General features: G+C 44.4%; 1 protein-coding gene across 4 annotated transcripts in view; it reads right to left on the reverse strand.

The window, feature by feature from the left end:
- flna (filamin A, alpha (actin binding protein 280)) overlaps positions 1-22,203 on the reverse strand; it is a 53,863-nt gene that overhangs the window by 3,888 nt on the left and 27,772 nt on the right. Inside the window, exons 10-45 of one of the 4 annotated variants that reach the window (XM_080443694.1) lie at positions 21,787-21,924; positions 20,956-21,082; positions 20,715-20,851; positions 20,265-20,461; positions 19,324-19,437; positions 18,958-19,101; positions 18,554-18,677; positions 18,278-18,438; positions 17,229-17,319; positions 16,581-16,750; positions 16,008-16,125; positions 15,747-15,859; positions 15,242-15,391; positions 14,783-15,101; positions 14,250-14,423; positions 13,982-14,144; positions 13,347-13,507; positions 12,898-13,065; positions 12,634-12,757; positions 12,379-12,535; positions 11,797-11,986; positions 11,244-11,267; positions 10,163-10,410; positions 9,686-9,760; positions 7,690-7,789; positions 7,225-7,365; positions 6,946-7,074; positions 6,419-6,592; positions 5,499-5,660; positions 5,212-5,415; positions 4,591-4,743; positions 3,384-3,506; positions 2,749-3,015; positions 2,224-2,361; positions 1,811-1,926; positions 402-534 (exon numbers count right to left, since the gene is read on the reverse strand). In XM_080443694.1, coding sequence (XP_080299820.1) covers positions 402-534; positions 1,811-1,926; positions 2,224-2,361; positions 2,749-3,015; positions 3,384-3,506; positions 4,591-4,743; positions 5,212-5,415; positions 5,499-5,660; positions 6,419-6,592; positions 6,946-7,074; positions 7,225-7,365; positions 7,690-7,789; positions 9,686-9,760; positions 10,163-10,410; positions 11,244-11,267; positions 11,797-11,986; positions 12,379-12,535; positions 12,634-12,757; positions 12,898-13,065; positions 13,347-13,507; positions 13,982-14,144; positions 14,250-14,423; positions 14,783-15,101; positions 15,242-15,391; positions 15,747-15,859; positions 16,008-16,125; positions 16,581-16,750; positions 17,229-17,319; positions 18,278-18,438; positions 18,554-18,677; positions 18,958-19,101; positions 19,324-19,437; positions 20,265-20,461; positions 20,715-20,851; positions 20,956-21,082; positions 21,787-21,924 — 5,427 coding nt within the window. The remainder of the gene's footprint in view (positions 1-401; positions 535-1,810; positions 1,927-2,223; positions 2,362-2,748; positions 3,016-3,383; positions 3,507-4,590; positions 4,744-5,211; positions 5,416-5,498; positions 5,661-6,418; positions 6,593-6,945; positions 7,075-7,224; positions 7,366-7,689; positions 7,790-9,685; positions 9,761-10,162; positions 10,411-11,243; positions 11,268-11,796; positions 11,987-12,378; positions 12,536-12,633; positions 12,758-12,897; positions 13,066-13,346; positions 13,508-13,981; positions 14,145-14,249; positions 14,424-14,782; positions 15,102-15,241; positions 15,392-15,746; positions 15,860-16,007; positions 16,126-16,580; positions 16,751-17,228; positions 17,320-18,277; positions 18,439-18,553; positions 18,678-18,957; positions 19,102-19,323; positions 19,438-20,264; positions 20,462-20,714; positions 20,852-20,955; positions 21,083-21,786; positions 21,925-22,203) is intronic. The other 3 variants (XM_080443696.1, XM_080443695.1, XM_080443697.1) reach the window with 3 other exon arrangements.

Genomic DNA, 22,203 nt, shown 5'->3' on the forward strand with positions numbered 1-22,203 from the left:
TCAACAGCATATACCAGATGAGGATGCCATTTCTGAATCACTGTTAAGCCTGATATATACTCAAGTCACATTAAAAATAGATGATTTACAAGCACGACTAGGTATAAATTAAGCATTATTAATATTGACCACGTGAGTTTGCACATATAAGGACTTTGAATCTCTATATTGCATCCACATGGACACAATAAATAACAACTTAATAGTAAAATGTTTTAAAAGAAAATGTAAGCTTTAGTGAAGTAAAGTGTAATGCAGTATAATGCACAAGGTCTCCGTAAAGAGCCTGACAGAGGTTATGGATGCTAGTAATGAAAGACAATCGTAGAAATATTATACAGATCTAGACTATATCGAAGTGTATTGAACGCTGCATAGGAAAATGTAAAAAAGCTGGTTACCTTGATCAATCTCAGTGACACAGCACTCCTCCAGGGCACCAGAGGGGCTGTGGACCTTGGCATCAATGACACCCTTTGCGCCGTTCAGGCTGACGGCGAACGACGCCGGCTGATTCACCTTCAAGCCCGACTCCTGCTCAACAAGACAGACTCACACGCTCAACACTACAGCAACATTAACCACTTTTACCACATGACTGCAATGCTACCAGACATCAGTAGCACCATCAAATACTGTTCACACACGATTAACCACTTGAAGCCCCCATATAATTTTTCGTACGACGAATAGACAAAATAACCGATCTACAAGCTTGTAGACCTGCTATTTTTGAAAAGGTTTACATTTTGGGGAAAATGGTTGCCTATAATTTATGACATGCCCAAAAATGGGATGCCAGGGTAAAGTGGTTAACACGATAAAAAAATTAAACATTGCTCACCATGGTAACACAGACCATCCCACAGTCTATGTTAGCATAACCGCTTTCCTTACCTGGAGGCCGCTAACAGGGCTAAAGAGCAGGGCTGAACAGAAAAGTGGAGAAAGAGAAGATTTTGTGGATGTTTCACGAAGAGAGATGAGTGAAAGGAGATAAGAAATTGTGCTCGTAAAGAAGTTAAGTGTGTGTGTATTTGTATGCAAAGACCTTTGTGCACGTGGGAAAAGTGACTTTGCATACATGCAAGTGTGTATGATATACAGTGTATACACAGTATGTACAGCTCAGTGAGAGAGAACAGACACAGGGAGGGAAACGGCCCAGATCAGGCCTCTTTAACCCTTTAGCGCCCCTTTCTCATCTTGGAGGGAGGGAGGTGGGGGGACTGTTGGGAGCCTTTAGAACGAGGCACGAGAAACACACACAGTCCTCTAGTATCCCAGAAGCCTTTGCACCACCCAACATTGCAGCAGCGGCAGATCCCACGTCTCTAAAAACCCACTCAAACTGTACTTTGATAGCTTGCAGTTTTATGTGCAAAGTTATCAAAAATAAGTTATTGCTGTTGATTGTGCAATTGTACTGTATCACAAAAGGTGAACTCAAGTGGTTTGACTGACACTAAGGAAATACCAGAAAAGAGAAAGGCTTCATTACTTACACCTGTGACTACACTACATTATTTATCCCAATATATCAGTCTGTCTCAAGCAAAGTTTACAAAGTAAAATCCTGATCCTGAGTGTATTTTGGTTCCATTTGCACAATCTAAAGTTAATTTAACACTCAGGATTTGACAAGATTTCACAAGTGCAAATTGTGTCTTGACTCCAAAGTAGGCCTAACTACCCACACATTCCTAAACTTTCAGCACTCCCTGCAGCTGCTGCATTGTGGGCGATGTACTCTGGCCTGGTGTGTTGCTACACACGTGCATGGACGTGTGTGTGTGTCTCAGAGCCTCACCTGAAGACTGGCAACAGTGAGGCGCCGGGCGTCGTCCGAGGGCGACGCTACAGGGACCACGAAGGGGCTGTCAGGGATGTGCTCCTCATTGAACCGGATTGACACCTCGTAGTCACCTTCAGGGGAACACACCGAATTACAGGAAGTCACCAAAACAAACAAATGTAAAATTAACACTCGAGGATTTTACAGTTCAAACACCTACACAGCACGTTTGCTCCTTACAACTAGCATCAACACACAATGTAAAATACACACAAACTGCAAATGCAATGAAAAAGTACAAAAACGAAAAAGTATGGAGTTTGGGGGCATAGAGAAAACTTAGTGTAAAATCAGATTGACAGGATGCAATTTTGATATATGATAAACAGTTGGAAATGTTTTTCTAGTTATCCCTCAATCTCGCTTACCAGGCTCCTGTACGATGTAGGACACTCCACTGGACCCATCCTTGCGGTCTTCAAAGGCAATCTCAGCCTTACTCGGCCCCTCCACAGCAATACTAAGACCACCAGCTCCCGCCTCCCTCGTCCAGATGCTGAACTCGGCTACAGAGAACACGGGGGAGTCACACAAAACTCGGATTATGAGAGATTATTGACAAGCAACACAGCATAGTCTCCTGTCCTAAGTCCGGTCGGCCATGATGGATATTTAGTAACTTATCAACACCACGACCAATGCAGACCTTTTCAATCCCACGCGGGAAATTAAGTTTCCGATTCACCCAGCTGATGGCTGCTCAGGAGGTCATATTGAGTGCTCGGGTCAAGCGTCTTGCTCATGGACACATAGCCGGGGCCAGGAATCGAACCTGGGACCTTCCGTTTCCCAGGTGACCTCTCTACCATTCAGCTAAGGCCACCCATACCAAGACCATACGATACATGCGCACGCAGACACACACACACACACACACACACACACACACAAACCTGGTGTTCCGGCCTCAGCTCTCTCCAGGCCTGGCCCTCCGGCACGAACCTTATGTGCCCCTCCCTCTCCCAGGGGACCCACGGTGAACTGGAAGGGGCTGCCTGGCACGTGCTGGCCATTGTACTTGACACACACTGTGTGAACGCCCGTCTCCGTGGGCACAAAGCGTATGCAGTAGGTGTTGTTCTCTCCCTCCATGATGTCAGCCTTGTGGATCTGGCCTGACGGGCTGGTCACCTGGGCCGTCATGTCTGCTATACTGATCTCTGGATAGACAGGGAGGTAATAAACTGTGTTCATTAGTTCTGAATACACAACTATGTTAAGTAAACAATGACAAGTGTCAAATGTTTTGGAAATGAATGAATAAAGTGAGTGAGTGAGTCAATTTGCCTTTTTTGTAGACAGTTGCTTAACGTGAACTAAACACATTAAAGATGAAACAAACCATAATCATATAGCAGCCGTTTTGCTCTTACATCATACTGATGTAGAGTACTGTACGTAAGAGCAAAATGGATGCAGTGTGATTATGGTTTGTTTCATGGGTCAATGTGTTGGATTTCTGACATTATGATTACGCATAGAGGAATGTGTTCTCTTCTGATTTCCTGTCACTGGAGGAAGGGCTCACCTGGGATCTTGAGGCTGAGGTCACACTGACTGCCAACGTTGGCGACCGATGCTGCTCTCCTCTTCCTGGTAATGCTCTCCTTCATCCTGCCTTCACCAGTCACCTTCACTGTGAACGCACTCCCTACACAAACACACACACACACAGAGAGAATTGTTCAGACAAAGTAAGGTAAACACGAGGTAATACATCAAAATATAATCTAGGATAATAGGTAAACTTAGGTCAAATGAAAACTAGCGTGTGGATGCCATTTCATTCATTTTTGATATTTCATTTAAAAAAAACTAAAAATACGTTAAGTTTAAGCACCTAAGCCAAGTCTGATATCGGGTGAGGGTTGTATATTTCTTGATTTTTGATTAACTCTCCCAATTTACTCATTATGCCCATTACAAATTCCCTGTCACTGCCTACAGCTGCACTGTGGGAGAATGTAGACAACCATGTGTCTCCTCTGATACACATGAAGACTCCAGCCACTTTTCATCCAACAGTGAGGAGTTTCAGCGGGAGGGCCGAACGCATGCAGAGAAACACACCATCCTTCCCAGTTGCACTCCCTGCTGAACAGGTGCCATAATCCAGTGGTTCCAGTGGTAGCTCAAGACCCAAAAGAGAAATTGTATGTCTCCCTGTGACCCAAACTAGTGAAAATAGCCAATCTACAAGCTCACAACACGGCGTGACGCATTGTGTTGTGAGCTTGTTTTTTAATTTTTTGAAAATCTTTTGAGGAAACGGAAAATATTGAGGATATTTACTCATGACTCATAAAAATGGTTCCGCTATCCAAAAAAGGGACCCGACCCCGTTTGGGAAATAGTGCCCTAACCAACCTCTAGGAGCCGCTAGTGCAGCGACAGAGATCATCCCACCAGCTTAGCGCCCGGCCAAGCCGGATGCAATGTGAACAATTTGAACCGGAGTCTCCATTTGGGCAGGAACATTTTATTTTATTTGCTCTCAGAGATTAAATAACTCTGAGGATTGACATATTACACTATAGCTACACTCAATACAACCAAGCCTGATGGATTGTCTAGTTTGATATAGATAATGCTTTGAGAATACATTTGTGTTGGAGGCTTATAAACCCTTATACAACTAAAGTCTCTAGTTTGATATAGATAATGCTTTGAGAATACATTTGTGTTGGAGGCTTATAAACCCTTATACAACTAAAGTCTCTAGCTAGGTAAAGTACCTGGCACATGCTGGTCAGCGAACTTGATGTTTATGATGTAATTTCCTGGTTCGGTTGGGCAGTAGGTGACCTTACAGGTGCCATCCGCCTGGTCTTCAGTGTTGATGTCCACTTTACTGGGACCCTCGATGGACAGACTCAGGCCACCATAGCCTGCATGAACAGAAGGATGCCACGATACAAAACAAACATTGTATATGAACTGAACTCGTATGTTAACAATACATCAGAAAAATCACAAACATGATTGACGTTGCGATACTCAACAAAACACATGACACTGGACAGACAAGGTACAACTACACATGTGGGCAGAGAAGCCACTTTAGTGCAATGCAGTACAATACAGTGTAGGATGACTAGGTGTGCAACAGTCAAATCAAATCATGTGTACAGGCCTGCATTAATAATGCAATAATGCGGGATAGTCAAGGTGGGGCTGAGGAGGACATGCCGCCGAGCCTATTGCTACAGCTGTCATTGCATCTATAATTTTGTATTTATTTTTTACCGACAAAGGTACAAGGCGGGCCCTAAATGTCACAGGCCCTCATGTAAGCGCATACATGTCTCACACAGTTCACAGCAATAGTTATATCCATAGAACCAGACATTTCTAACCTGAATCACGAGTGTCAATTATGAACTCGGCAGGTTCAAAGGTCCTGGCCTCGCTCAAGCCCTGGCCACTGACGTGAACACGGCTGGCGTCACCGATCTCCGATTGGCTGATCATCACAGAAATGGGGCTGCTGGGAATATGGCGGCCGTTCTTCTTGATGTTCACCAGGTGCTCACCAATCTCTTTTGGGACGAATGAAATGCCTAGGATGGACACATGAAACATAAGTAAAACATACGAGAAAAAAAGTATTTCTAAAAACAAACATTTGCCCTCAGACACCCACCGACGTGACCGTTCCGCAGCTTCTTAAGCAGACATGGCTCCTCGCGGCCGGAGGGTGTGGTGAGCGAGGCGGTCAGCTGACTGAGGTCCAGCTCTCCGATGTCTAGTGGGATGTCAGCAGCGGAGCCCACCTTCAGATGGGACATCCTCATAGAGTCATCACCTGGAAACACAGCCGGGACAGGCGGTCAATCATTACATTACATTACATTACATTACAGTCATTTAGCAGACGCTTTTATCCAAAGCGACTTACAATAAGTGTATTCAACATAGGTAGGGAACGAAAACTACTAATCACCAGAAGTCTTTAGTGCATTTTCTGCAAAAACAAGCAACCAAGAGTATACCTAGCGCTAAGGTAAAAGTGCAATATATCAGCTACCTATTTCCTTAAACAGATGAGACAAAATAGCTAAGTCAAATGAGCATGAGCTAAAACAATTAAGTGTATCGACTAAACAAGATCCAATAAACAATACAACAATAGAAAACATGCGTTCGTACAACTAGTTAACAACAATCACGTGCACAATGCACATAGTGAAAAAGCATAGCTGGAATAGCGGTCAAGTTACCGCGACTGACTCACCAGAGATTCACGACTCTTTTATGATTAACAACTGGAGTCCAATATACTTTGTACGACGAATATATATGGCAAAAATAGCCGATCTACAAGCTAACATTATGATTTTTCACATTGTGATTTGGAATGTAGTATAGAAATCGAGGATTTCTTTCTTAGATTTGGAAAGAATTGTTTTTTTTAGATGTAGTCCACAGAGGGTATAATATAAATCTACGTGTGGACTGTGGACATGTGTGTAGCCATCTGAATTTGAACCCAGTCAAACTACTGCTCAAAAACAACAAAAAAGTTGATCAGGCAGCACTCTGCTACATGTGGGGGTGTATTACCAGTAATTCTGGCAGAGAAGGGGCTGCCAGGGATGTGCTTGTCATTGTATTTGACCAGGATGCTGTAGTCTCCAGGAATGACAGGCAGGTAGGACACTGTGCAGGTCCCATCCTGGTTGTCCACGCAGCTGATGTCTGCCTTGGACGGACCCTCGATGGCCAGGGACAGACCACCTGGAGGGAGAGGTAATGAACGATGCAGGTCAAAAATTGATGGCCATTTATCACTGTTGCCGCTTATCTGTTTGACATTGATTTATGTTCCATCCTACTTCCGTCGTGTGGTGCTTACTGGCCTTTCTTGGTTGAATGAAAGTGAAATAAAAAAGTATGGGTATTGTATTGTGTGAATAGGAAAAGAAACATTTAACATTACTGTGTGATGAAAGGCAGTTATTTCTTTAATAATGAAGATGTATTTGTTTCCCTGGCACAAAAGGGGGTAATGAATAACAATATAACCAAAACAAACTTGCACCATCGGCGCATCCCTAGTGTGTGTGTGTGTGTGTGTGTGTGTTCTATACCCTCTCCAGCATCTTTAGTGTTGACAGTGAAGACAGCAGGCTTGTTGACTGTGCCGTGGATGAGGCCAGGGCCGTAGGCGCTGACATTACCACTGTTCATGTAGTCCACATAGAACTGCAGAGGACTGCCTGAAAATCATAACAAAAAGAAAGGAGGAAGTAGGGGAAGAAAAGACACAGGAGTGGAGAGAGAGGGGTCAGTGCTCCATGTTAATGCTGCAGTTAAAATCTGAGAGTGCACAACACGTGTACAAAGGATCAATTTGAAGAGCACAGTACCAGGGATGTGGATGCCATCATATTTGATGTCCATCTCGTGCAGGCCAGCCTCGGTGGGGGCATATTTGACAGTGACGGTGCCATCCTTGTTGTCTGTGATGTCAGGCTTGGCCACCTTGCCCGATGGCATACGCACATCACCTAAAGGGGAGGATAGATAGACACACACACGCACATAACTTACAGGTGTAATAGTCAACATTCAGCTACTAGATGCAACGCTACACATCACAACTCTGTTGCATAAGATTCCTTATTTCCCTGAGTAATGCCTATAAGGCAGCACACAGAATTGAAACGCATCGCATTTCCCCAACGAAAACAAAAACATAGATAATGGCGGTAAAGAAAAACTAAAATAATTATTTCGCAATCATTTCGATCGTTTTTGGGAAAAGCTAGTTTTATTCTGTAACTTTTTAAAAGCTCTTTGGATGTATCGTTTTATTGTGCGCGTGTGTATACCTGTGATCTCTCCCTTCTGGATGGTAAAGGGGATGACCAGGTCAAATGGTCTCAGCCCAGCCACATCCAAACCGTTCATTCCCATTGGTCTGTCTGTTGCCTAGAAGACAGAGTAGAGGTATCGTTAAGTGACATTCTGAAGAGAGGTTGAGGGTGATGGATGGGGACATTTTAAATATCTATATTCTACTCAGACCTTTTCTTTGCTTAGACTTTTTTATAAACAGAATGCATCTCCAAGTGCTTTACAAGCAGCAATAAGACACAGTATTTGCAACAGAAGAACAATTACAGTACTTCAAACTAGGGATGCACGATTAATCGATCATCATATCAGTATCGGCCGATATTGGCTATAAATTGCATTCGGCAAAATAATCTCAATTTCTTTAGCCAATATTTTATTTTATAAACTTTATATTGGAATGTGAATCTAAAAAAGCAGTATTTTCTGGGGAAGCTTTGAAAAGGACAAATCGGACACAAATTGGACAATGTGTACATTTCAGTTGTTTGACACGTGCATCAGTAGGTCTAATAAATCAGGTCATAGTAGTAGTGGTTATCTGCATCTGCACCTAGTATCACAGCTACTGTATAACAGGAGTTAAGGTAAACCCTACTGGAAACTTGAGTTGCAATATCAGTATGGATTGATTTGACCATGCAATAAATCAGTTATTGTATATCGGCCAAAATGTCAATATCGTGCATCCCTAATTCTAACCATTTGATTGTCTATTCTTAGGTGGTGGTATGGGTGGGGGGGTAAAGGATGATGGTTAATGTGTGGGGATGGGAGCAACAACAAGTGACACAAACAACATGTCAGCAATGAAGTTATTTCTCATTTATACTTATAGTATACTTATAGTTGCGTGTTGGCGTCACACCCCAAAAATGGCAGCTCCCAAGCTGTGACACATTGTGACCCATCCATTTTCGGTGTGCGACACCCGCGTGCAACCAAGTATAACTAGCAGACAACAAATGCATTGTCGACAAGAGAGGGGTAAAGGCTTCCAAACACCAAACGAAGACGCAATTAGACAACCATGAAATGAGAGGACTGATGACGATGGTTGTGATCATGACCAGGTGGTGATCATGACCAGGGATGAAGACACCGACACAAGCTGTGAGATGGAGAATGGCATGAGGACACAGAGAGACATGGTGGTCATGGGTGGACAGATGAGAGGGGGACGGACGGGGACGGGGGTATGTGGTGTGTGTGTGAGGAGACGCTCTACAAGAACAGGAGAGCCATTTTGCAAAATGTGGAGTAGCACACGTGCCCTCGTAGATTTTCAAAATGGCCAACTATCACTTACTTCCCCCTGTGCAGTAGGGCTGCGCCATAAGTTATGGCAAAATACCTGCAATTAGAAAATTGCAAAGGGCTGCCATTTTGTCTTAATGAAGGAGTTTTAAACCGCTTCTTAAACAATTATTTCTTGTGCTGTGCCTATTCTACAAAGTTAGGTTGCATTTCGACAAACCTTTTTTAGCTAAATTCAAATTTAGCAGTCCTTGTGACACACACACACACACACACACACACACACACACACACGCACACACTGATTGAGACAAGTTTACAAAGTTCCATCCTAAACAGGAAGGAGTCTACCGTGTCAGTACGGTGCTGTAATCGTTTTGTATTTTTCAGCCCTACTACACAGTGCTGGAGCTAAGGAATCCTCAGTACGCCTCTATATGAGGAGTTGGGTGGAAGGGGGAAAAAAAACATCTCAAAGATGAAAAACCTGCAATGAGACACTGTAGCCAAAGAGAGACTAGAAAGCACACTGATGGACACAACAAACATGGCTTCTGGGGATGAATATTATGATATGGATAGACAAAGACATGAGTCGATTGACACCAGGAGACAGCCAAGACAGACAAGAGCACCCAGATGTCAAACACAATGGAACAGAGTTGAGAGAAGATGGGAGGATGAGTTGGGGCAGAAACAGAGGTTATTTGGTACCCAGGGTTGTTGAGCGTAGTACTGGGGCATTTGGCTCTGCTGCAAGAGCTGGTCTGTCGGAGCTCCTTCCAGTGCCTGAGAGTGGGTAAGGATGGAGGGAGGGGACAAGGGAAGGCAGGGAGAGGTAATGGTGTATATGAACAGGAAAGGAGGTTGGGGTGGGCGGGTGAAGGCAGGTGTAGGAGGCCAGGGGTGATGATGGGGCAAGGGGAGGGTATATGAATGGAGGGGAATAGAACAATAGAGTTAGTGTCATTGACATGTCTGCTGATTCCAAGACCTTATCAGGGAGCATCTGCGGAGAGGAATGATGTCAAGGCTCATTGAATCTCTCTCTCACTCTCTCACTCACACACTGTGCAGCCGCTAAGCAGAAACACTGGTTCAAATACAGTACTTTTAGGTGTGAGCATGTTTGTGTGCGTGTGTGAGTGTGTGTGTAGGTACACACAGTACTGCATACGAAAACGAACTCACCGTGACCTGGAAGGGACTGTTGGGGATGTGCTCGCCTCCGAAGCGGACACAGATGACATACTCGCCGGGCTGTGGCGCCGTGTAGAAGATGTCGAAGGTTCCGTCCTCGTTCTCCACCACATCCACATCCAGCTCGGCTCCCTCGGGCGTGCACACACTGCACGTCACCTTGCCCTTGCCAGCGGCCTTGGCATCCACTGTGATGACCGTCTGCTCGCCAATCTGGATGGTGGGCCCAACCCCAGCACCTTCAGAGAGGGGAGGCAATATTTGAGTGAGTGTTAGGGATGCCAATTGGACTGAGATGCATTGAAGCATGCAGACCACACAGATGTCATACAGATATACGGTATACTGCATATACACCGTACACGTATATCATTTAGTATACACAGTAAAAGTCTCAGTGTTAATCCACTCACGGTATAACTCTGATAGTGTACAAATGGACCTCTACAGTTCCATTTAGTTGCATTTGTAATTGTATACTCAATAGTTAAAGGAACACTGAGGATTTTACAGTGTACGAAGAGACCTCAAACAAGCATCCACACGCACGCTCTCTCCAGCAACTCTCCAGATCCACCATGCACATTCCACAGCCACGACACCGGGTTTGAGTGTGATGACATCCAGTCATGACCATGTTATTACTAGCTACATGTTATTTCCAAACGGATTGCACATTATCGTCAGTCAGTTCCCATCTAGTACAGTACTTGCTCATTAGCCAGAACGCCATTCCACCATGCCGACTACTCTGTTAGTCCATTAGTCTGTCCAATAAGGGAGAGAGAGAGAGAGAGAGAGAGAGTGAAACAGAAAGCATCACATTAGGAGATGAAGCCAAAAACAAGACAGGAAAAGAGGGAGGGAGATGATGAAGAGTAGATCAGAGAGAGAGAAAGAGAGAGAGAGAGAGACAACGAGAGAAGAGGGAGAGTGAGACAAGGGCAGAAAGACAGAAAGGGATCCCACTGAAATGTGGTGCTGCTGTCCTACATGCGAGAGAGAGAGAGAGAGAGAAAGAATAGAGCAGAGTAGTTCCTCTGACAGTACAAACTGGTTTCATGAAGCTTACCCAGGCCGTGACCGCCGATTGAGACTGAGAAAGGAACGGTGAGAAGCAGGGGAGCGAAGAAGTGACAAAATAAAAGACAGTCAGGTGGGGGGTGTGAGAGGCAATAACTGTGCTCCAAACGGAGAGATGAAGAAAACAAAACAAAACAAAAAAGTGATGGAGGGGTGTGAAGCAGTTGAAGGGGAGGGAAGGCTGTGTGTGTAAGTGTATGTGTGCAATTTCTCAGAATATCAGACTTTATATACATAACAGGTTTTCAGTCATGAATGGTAGAGGGGCTTAAGAAATATTGACAAGTGGTAAAATTACCTACATACAGTATATTGCCAAGTGGTAAAATTACCTATGAATTGCTGGTAGGCAATTCTGAGGCTCTGATATTGTGCAACTGGTGTGTATTTATTTACATGATAGTCATTTTACTATCTGTTCCTTTTTAGGAAATAACAAACAAATATGTAAAAATGAACTAACACACAAAGTTCAACTTCTCATTTCTACAAGCATGCCCTCCTGTATACAGTCCTATGGCATGCAGTGCTGTAACACATACCTGTGACTGTGCACTTGCTGGCGTCTCCAGTGGGCAGGGCTCTGATACGATAGGGCGAATATGGGATTTCGTCTCCACCATACTTGATGAGGATGGTGTATCGGCCAGTCATGTCTGGCACGTAGGACACAAGGTAGGTGCCGTCGTGGTTGTCACGGATGTTTGCCTTCTTGGGCTTACCCTCTGGGTCCTGAGTTTGGAGAATTAAAAGAGAGGCAAAACGAGACCGGGGACAATATGTTATTATATTGTTGAGCAGTCGTACACGCCATTGCTTGATATTCTGCATCATGTGAATGCAGATGATGGCATGCTTGGGTGTGCACCCATCATTTCTGTAATGTTAGCAAGTTCACACAATGAGAAAATACAAATGGATGCTCATCTATATTTAAGTGTGTGCATGTGTCTACTGTCTGGTGTATGGGGCCGAGACAAACCCTGATGCTGGATAGGAGGGAGTGGAGGGCAGTGATCCAGGAGTGAGCCAAGTTGGCATCAGCTAGTCTGCACTCTTGCATCGTATTTGTCATTTGTGTAAAGGTGTTTGCATGTGTGTCTGGACATGGAGTGCACACTCACTGTGATCTGCACAGCCAGCAGTCCTTCCCCAGCGTCTTTGGCATCGATGGTGAACTCCACTGGTAGAGAAGCGGGTACACCAGTGGTGTTGAGCCCCGGGCCACTGGCCCGCACCTTGCTGGCGTCATGCGTAGGCAGGACCTTTACCTTGTAAGGACTGACGGGAGGCAGTGGGTGTTAGAGATTTGAGTGTTAATGAGGGTATAATGCATCCATGTATGCATGTCAAAGGGAGAAAGAGTGAGCGAGTGATACCTGCGTGGGATCTCCTCATCTGCATACAGTACGTTGATGGAATAGGGTCCTTCTCTGGTGGGAACATAGCTGACTGTGTGAGTCTGGTCTCCATTATCCACCACTTCTACAGGCTCTACAACCCCTACACACACACAAACACAAATACACAGTGTAAGACAGATCTAACAGTTTTAAGTGTTCAGGAAAGAAGATTAAGATTTAGGTGATTGTCCCAGAACATGAAAAACAACACAGAAATGCACACACACTGCACAGGCTTACCTTTGGGGCCCTGAACGCGGACCTGCAGTGGGGCCACTCCAGCCTTGGACGCGTCCACTGTGAACTCCTGAGGAATGTTAGCTCTGACGTTGGTGCCCAGTCCAGCTCCTTGGCACTTAACCTTGGTGCTGTCTACTGTGTCACTGACTGGCACTGAGAATGGACTTCCTACAGAAGGAATGGGATGAGAGGAGGAGACGGGTTGTTTGCGAGTTTGAGACTAGGGATGGGATAAGAGAAAAGAGTCACCCTCTTCCATACTTTTTTGCAACTTGCAATCTCAGTATGTCTAAGTATCAGTACGCAATCTCACAAAACACCTTTAAAATGACCTCACAAAAGTAAAAAATGCTCTTGACTGCTAGTTTTGTCTCCAGCATCTGGAAGCCTACTGCTGCCATAATACAATTTCATCGCATGACACAGACAAACGTCAGTATTTTCCGTACCTGTGATGGGCTGTCCCCCATAAGTGATGTTGAGGTTGTATGTACCAGCCTCGTAGGGGATGTACTCCACACTACAGCTGCCATCCTTGTTGTCATGGCACGACATCTTGGCCTCAGATGGACCCTCCACTGCCAAGCCAAGACCACCAGTACCTGCTCCGCTGGAGAGACGGAAGAAGGGTGGAAGAATTTTTTTTAAAGACGCACCAAAAAAAAGCAGGGAAAAAAAAGCTGAATACACAAATAACTCACTAATTCCCATTAAAATCATACTGTGTAACGTCTTTCTGGCCACACTCCGTTGTCATTACTGCGTTAGTACGGCTGTATTTTTTTTTTAAAGCTGCAGGGTCCTCGGATATTTTGGAACGCAACAACAAGTTGTCAGGAATTGTAATTATTAACTATAAAATACATAAATACATTGCCGGTACATTTCCAGTGCCTATGTCATTTTGGCACGAGTGTCATGGGCAGACACTTGCAAATAATACATTTTTTATAGTGTTTAGGGAAGTAAAAAAAAACAAAAAAAACATGTGCAATGGTTATTGTGAAAATGAAGTGAGCTGTGAAGACATTCATAATGTTATTCCATGACTGTGGACTATCAAGTGTCAAATGGTGTTCCCTACCGGGTTTCCACTGTGAACTTGTTAGCTTTGTTGGTGATGCCTCCTTTCAGGCCGGGGCCATGCACGCGCACACGTCCTGGGTCACATCCCTCAGTCACACCCACACGGAATGGGCTGTTGGGCACCGGAGAGCCGTCGTAGCATACCTCTACACTGTGTGCTCCTGAAACATTGCAACAGCACAAACACGACAGGGATCACATTCACATCATGGGACGACGCAGAGAGAATAACCACAGACTCGATAACTTTCACTAAATTAACTCACCCTCTTCGTATGGAGTGTATTCCACGCTGTAGGTTCCATCCCCACGGTCGGTGACCAGGGCGTCCGTGCTGCTGCCTGAGGGGTTGCTGATCAGGGTCTTGATGTGGTCACCGCCCTTCTGTGTGAGGGCGCGGGCATCCACAGTGAAGTCAGTGGTGGCCTCGCGGAACACTCCTGGTGCACAGGGCAGAGAATGCAAAGAACATGATTATAAGAAATAGAACAGGTACACAGTCAAATCAATTTAATTGGAGTGTAAACTTTTAGGTAAGCCTATTGAGTAACTTATAAGAAATGCAAAATCATCAGATTCTAGGTCACAAATCTAACGAGTAACTAATGGCATGATCAGACCTTGAGTGCTGAGGCAAAGTTCCTTTGATCCTAGAAGACCAGATAAGTGGGGCAAAGGGCCAAGAAGAAGTAGGAGTTTTTCCTTTTATAGTTTAAACTAAGTAAGAAAAGTTGTTGAAAATGTTTGATTAACGTTTTGAGCAGGCACACAGGGACACAAACAGAACCTCTGTCCTCACCTTTGCCCTCAACTCCAGGTCCGAACACGAGGACTCCGCTGGCATCGACAGCAGCCTCCACTGTGAGACGAGCAGGGAAGTTTGGCACATCCTGGCCACCGTAGCGGATGGTAAGAGTGTAGGAGCCTGGGTAGAGCGGAATGTACGTGATGGTGTATGTTCCATCCCCATTGTCTTGGATGTGGACCTCTGCCTCTGTCCCACTGTCTGAGATTATCTCAATGGTCAGCTCAGCCGGACCTGCACTGGTACAGTCCACAACAAACTCCCCCGTCTCGCCAACCTTGCAACGCTCCAAGCCTGGGCCAGAGCAACGCACCTGACAGTAGAAGAGACCGATAACGATCAATTAGAAGCTAGATGATGAGCTGAGGACTTAATTAGCGCCAATGAGACAAACTAATTTATGCATGCATTTCTGCTAGCAGCCGCTATAACCAATATGCAGAGCCAGCTGACCTTGGAGGAGTCTGTAGCAGGGTAGGCTGTGGGCGTGAATGGAGATCCAGGGAGGGGAGTGCCGTCATAGGTCAGCTCAACCTGGTATGGCCCCAAATCTCTGGGGATAAATTTCACTTGACTGGTCTCTGGATTCAGACCCGGCTCCACCTACAGCAGGACACAGGAAGAGAGTTTCACCTATTAAAAATAATAAATCTACCTTAACAAACGTTAGCAGGTCTTGAAATGTTCCTACAGCAGCCACTGGGAGCCACTGACAGTATTTCTCCTGTACTACAGGAGTTTCCAAACAATTTCACTTGCAGGCATGCATCTTCCTCTGGCCTTGCAGACAGTTATTCAGCTACAGTTTAGATTCAGACTATAAAATAAAATATGACATTATACAAAAGACCACACAAATCTATTGGACATGAACAATTATTCACAAAGCGCTTCTTAAGGGAATACTGGCAGTTCACATGCCATACCATGGCCACTAGAGTCAGATAATGTGCAATACCTTGCTGGCCACTGGTTTTCCTGATGGCCCGGTCACCTTGGCGCCGACCTTGCCCTGACCTCCAGCTCCCTTCGCCTTCACAGTCACATCCTGGTCCCTGCCAACAGTCATCTCTACAGAGAGAGAGGGAGAGAGGGGGCAGCTTAAAAACAATATAAGATAATGAGACGCAAATTACAACCTAGAGTAAAAACTAAATTGAACTGGATGCCAGTGGTCAAGTCTATAAAACAGACACAGGTGAAAGGGCAATGGACGTACTGTCTCCCAGGCCAGAGACGCTTATCTTGTTGATGTCTAGTGAGGGTGCCACAGCCACGTTGAAGGGGCTCTTGGGAATATTGTCTCCACCGTAGGTCACAGCCAGTCCCAGAGGACCCTTAGGGCGGGAATGAGGAAAAGTTACAGCTCTGTCTTAGGAGACATTATGCATGAAGAGGTTGATGGAAAGAGCATTATTGCACGCTTGTTAATGTGTGTGGTGGGTGACATAGACCAGTGGTTCTCAAGGTGGAGAGCGGGGACCCTCAGGGGTCTTTGAGGGTGTTCCAGGGGGCCCCCATGAAATGATCGATAGTTAGGAAATGGAACCTTGTGTTGTGGGTCAGTGACTCTGAGAGTGTACAAATGGAACCAAATGGACCTTTACAGGCCCAGTTGGTACCATTTGTACACTCCCGAGAGTAATATTAACACTGATGACTTTATAGTGTAGATTGGGGTTCCAAAGATAAAACAAATGTATCAAATGGGGGTCCATGGCCTAACTGGGGGTCCTTGAAATAAAAAAGGTTGATAATCACTGTACTGTATGTGTAGGTGTACCCATCTCACCTGTTGAACAGGCGTGTATTTGACAGTGTGTGTGTTGTCATGGTTGTTGATTATTTCAAAGTCCTTGATGGCCTCTGCCTTGATCGGCCCGCTGAAGTTGCAGTCCAACTTGGCCTTGCCAGCTCCCTTTGTGTTGACGGTGAAATGAGTGGGCTTGTTGAGCTCAACACCTGGCAGAGATACAAATAGAGAGTGACAGGGGCTGTAGGGTTAAACACAAGATTAAAATAGTTCATTTCTTGCAGTATTAATTTCTCATACACAGCAATATCCTAAAGTATTCATTTAACTCTGGTGAGAGTGCCATATGAAAGCGCCGCTCACACCACGCACTATATAACGATAACTATATTGTGGTGTGGAGTTTGCCATCGACTTGAGATTGAATTTTTTTTTTAAAAGATATATCTTTGGCTTTTTCTGCCTTTATTGATAGGATATAGTAGATAGACAGGAAATGTGGAGAGAGAGATGGGGAATGACATGCAGCAATGGTCATCGGGATTCAAACCCGCGACACGTGTGCCCGGACCGCAAGGCCAGTCCGGGCCAAGATTGAATGATTTTTAAAACTATATCTTTATGGTTATCGTTCTAGTTATAGTACTTGGTGTAAACGGTTCTCCACAGAATGTGTGTTCATCTCACCATTGCGGCTGAGTCCTGGACCCTCTGCCTTCACTTTGCTGGCATCATGCGAGGGATCCACCTTAATCCTGATCGGAGTCATTGGAATGGCCTGGGTACAAGAAGCAAATATTTTCAACAAATGCAAGCATTTTCAGCTAAGTAAACACACACAGTAAGACACATTATACATAAAAGCACACTAAGGGGCTGAGTCCACAGAAAGCCTTATTTTGGGCTGTCAGGACCTTTATGCTATGAATTTCTAGGGTAAAGCCAGGAGCACTCCTCTTCCCAGTGCACCATGGCACTTTATATACTGTGCGAGTAACTCAAATGAAATGCACGTCGTACACATTGGGTTTTTAAATGTTTGTGTTTTACATAGTCTTTTTTTGGGGGGATGGTTTGATGTTTTATGTTGCACTCCAACAACAAGTGACTGAGAGGGAAGGGCATTTCATATTCTTTATGTATGCAAGTACATAAGGAAATTGACAAATAAAGTGATTCTGATTCACACCTCTCGTTCAGCACTCTCGAAATTACATTAGTTCAACTTTTGAGATAAGTGCTGCTCATCAACGTCACTTTCCTTCGCAGAGGGTTGGAGAGACACGCTCACACTGAACAAAGGCATCTCCCCCTCAGTGTTAAAGGGGAATTTTGGACCACGGTTTTCATACCTTTGCTATGATGTTATGATATCTTAGGATGAATGGTACAGTAGGAAAAAAATCATAACTCCATCCCGGGTCCACCACAGCTTAAAACGTGCGCCAATAGGCCTTAGCGTTAGATCGCGTATTTTAATAGCTTTTCTTTTTTTTTGGTGAGATCTGACGTTCATAGTGAGAACACTATGCAAAAAAAAAAAACTGAAGTCTCGCTAGACGAGATTTAAATCTCACTTCCAGTTTTTTTTTTGTCTCGGTTCCCTATAAGTGCAGGGCATGATATAAAAAGCACTACACGACTCAAAACATGCTTTCTGTGGACCCCTAAAATTCAGCATTGATAACACAAACACAATTATGTATGATCAAAGACACTTAAAAACACATACGTACCTTTTCAGCAAACAGGACCATAATAGTGTAGCTGCCCGCACCAGGGGGAGTGTATTTGACGGTGAAGGTGTCATTGTCGTTTCTGATGATGTCAAACTCGATGTCTGCCTCGGCTGGGCCCACCACGCCGGGGGCACACTTAATTCCTATGCTGATGTCACCTAAAAAGCAAGGTTAGCAGTTAGAGAGAATCGTTACGTGATTTTGTTTATAGTTTGCACCATTGCTTTATACATAGAATATTGCTTTATACAGAGAATATAGAAATAATTATACCTTGACCAGCCTCAGCACAGTCGACGGTGAAGTATGTCGGCGCGAAGGCCTTCAGGCCCGTCTTGGCCACCCCTGGTCCCGACACCTTCACCTTGTTGGGATGACAGCCTGCTCCGATGGTCATCTGTTTACAAAACAATATACAGGGTCAGTACTCGGCATGATGGAAACCGCTACAGGACAATATCAACACCATCCATTGTTTAAATAAATGTTATTTAGAGAGCAGCACCTTTCATTTTTAGAACAGTAACAAAATGCTTCAAAAAAAAAAAAAAAAAAAAAAAAGCAAATTAGTTAACAAACACGTGATTACAAAAAACGTCACCAACTCACACCAACTCTGTGTGTGCGTGTGCGCGTGTGTGTGTGCGCGCGTGCGTGCGTGCGTGCGTGTTTCTCACCCTGAAAGGGCTGTCAGGGATGTTAACTCCTCCCCAGGAGACCATAACAGTGTGCTTGAGTGGTTTGCGTGGGGTGTAGGTACAAGTGTATGTCCCATTGCCATTATCCTTCACCTGGACCTCGACTGGAGTTCCCTCACTATCCTGTGGTACACAGCAGGGGTTGGGGGAGTTATAATAAGTAAAGTAACAACAGAAGCTGTTGGTGGAAAAATGTAAAGATGAGAACATGTAAAAGAGAATTCCTTGAGGATAATTGTTTAACAGTGCAAAAGGTCCATTTGGTTAAATCTTTAGAGTCTAAAGTTTAGACCCTCACAATTAAATTAATGTGAGAGAATGTATTCAGTGCATACACACACTCACCTGAGCCAAAATCTTTAGAGGGGCTATGCCTCCCTGCTTGGCATCAACAGTGAACTCTGTTGGTTTTCCAACTGCCAGACCACTACTCTGCAGGCCTGGGCCGAAGGCCTTCACCTGGAATCAACACAATAATAAACAGCTCATCAGAAACACAACAGCATTATTGCACTGCACATTGTCGCTGTCTGGTGGAAACCTTGTATGTCCAAAACAGTTCTTTTTCAGAAAGTGGAAAAAATTAAATGTGTTCCAATGGATCCAATGTAGTTATTATTTAGTCACAAGCTCTTATTGATTGATTGAATATTTTATTAGGCAAAAAATGTAAAACAACAGTTACATTTAAAATACTTTGTCTAAAAGGTCCGTTCATAAAAGTCCTTGCGGTCTTGTTTCCAATGAGGTCCTTGATATTCAATTCATAGACATATATAGTGGCACCACAGTTCAAATATAAAAAAAAAAAAAAAACAGGTAAAAGATAACATTATGTATATCAAAAAGATAAAAAAAGGGGGGAAAAATTAAATAAAAGACTATGTACAGGGGGGGGGGGTCGTCTATCTAACGGGAGAATAGTACTACCTCCTTTCTTGGCCTCCTGAAAGGTGAATTTTCAGGGCTGTTTTAAAAGAGCCCAGCGAACTGCACTTTTTGAGGGATGGGGTTAGACTATTCCAAACCTGGGTGGCAGTGCTGTAGAAGGTTCAATATTTATAAAACCCACAGATAGACTTAACCACTTTCAACTTCACTTAAAAAATAATTTAAAACATAGTAAAAAAAACTCACGGGTCGCGTCACAATATATGGAGATAGGAGGTTTCCGCCCAAAGCGACGATAAGCCAACGATAAGCCAACCAATAATTACTGATGCATTTCTCTTGAGAGAGAGCATACATCTATTTAAGTACCATTGTGCCATCAAACGTGAGCATACCTTGTCAGGGTAGAAGTCTTTGCCTGGTGGGTTCACTATCTCAGCCATGAAGGGAGAATGCTGGATGTCTTCATTGTTATTGAGCACATGCACAGCATACTCCCCAGCCTCAGTGGGCCAGTAGCGCACGTCGCAGGAGCCGTCACCCTTGTCGTCGCACTCGATTTTGGCCTGAGATGGACCCTCCACAGAAAAACCTGGAGTGAGAGGCAAAATAAGCAGCTTGGTCAAGAGGAGAAGTGGAATGCTGCCTTGTCCATCTGTAATTAACAGGTCTATAAATGAATGCATAGGTAACAAGCGTATCTATAATTAAAGCTGCAATACTTTTTTTTGTCTGAATAAAACATGACCAATATGTATTGTAGAGTTTAGAGTATATTGACACAATGGCCCGTAATACACACCGTAATGGCATGTAAAACACCATGTAATAGTTTGCTCACTTACCCAGCGTGCCTACATCGTCTCCGACAGCCTCCACAACAAAGTCGGCTGATTTTCCAACCACGCCTCCTTCTAGGCCAGGCCCCCAGGCCCGCACCTTCTGCTGTCCGGCCTCGATACCAATCTTTACCTCAAACGGACTGTACAGAGCAGACACAACATATTATGTTTGTGTGTGGCTTCACAGATACTTATATTCCCAACCAAAATCTGTATGTGTCCGTCGTGCGTGTTATTCATGTACCTGCGGGTGATGTGCTGTCCTCCCCAGGTGATGGTAATGCTGTATGTTCCAGTGGTGGTGGGGTAATAATCAAAACTATACACTCCATCGCCGAGATCTTTCCTCTTGCATGGCTCTTCAAGACCCTCTGCACACACATGAAGCACACACAAGTATGATCCACTATGACTAAGAACTCAGACAATGTTCATCACTACGATTTGGGATCATTCATTTTAAAGGTGTCATGACATTCATTTTAACTTTTTTTATTTTCAATGTTTTATTTGGGGTTTTATGACCTCAATTACACCCAAAAAACCTGAACTTAGAACATTCAGTGGATTTTCTGTGGTCTGGGGTTTTCTGAATAATTAGCCTGAAAAGTAATCTGAGCTTGGCCCTTCGACAGTGAGGTCACAGTCGATTAATCCCGCCCACTCTCCTCCTCGCCCCTCCCCTCCCCTATCCTTTCCTTTGGGGGGGGCGGAGCAGAGGCGATGATTGACAGGCAAAATCCCTCACCAGCGACACCCGCAGGCAAAGATTTCTTTTTTCATTGCAGTTGAAAAGGCTTTAGAAATGTGAGAGAAAAACACCTGCCATGGATCACTGGAATGGAATTTTCACTTAAAACTTTTTGTACACTTTTGAAGGACCATGACAAAGACTTTGAATGTGGTGTAAAAGTGAATGTCATTAAACCTTTAAGGAGGTAAGCTAGGAAAGAACGTCTTGGACATAAATACATTGTTAATTGGGTATCAACTTAAGGCTCAAATCTAAGAGTCAGGTTAAACCAACTGCTATTTTGAACTCCGAGGTGATGGTGGGAATTGTAGTGTGACTCACTGGGGCCCTTGATGGTAACTTTGAGCTCTCCTGTCCCGGCTCCTTTGGTGTAGACCTTGAAGTCTGCAGTCTCCTTTACCCTCAGGCCCTTAGGCTGCAGGCCACGACCCTTTGCCTTACACAGGCTGGGATTACATGCTGTAGAGGTTAAAGAGAGAAGGAAATGGAGAGAACATTAAAGTGGAGAACCAGGAAGATTGAGTGAAATAGAAACCAATAGGAATTGAGAGCGAGATGGTTCTGAATATTTTCCAAGGTCATGATGACCATATGTGATAGCTTAGGTTTCAACAGAGAGATATGGAATGTGATGTGGGGTCCGAAAAAAAATCCAACTAAGCTACACATTCATCACAGTGAAGGGTCGCTGGAGAGTCCATGCTTTCCAGTTATCTTTTTGAATCTCCCCTCTTCCCC

This window comes from Gymnoscopelus braueri (assembly GCF_963280865.1).
Source record: "Gymnoscopelus braueri genome assembly, chromosome: 12".
Classification (NCBI taxonomy): Eukaryota; Metazoa; Chordata; class Actinopteri; order Myctophiformes; family Myctophidae; genus Gymnoscopelus; species Gymnoscopelus braueri.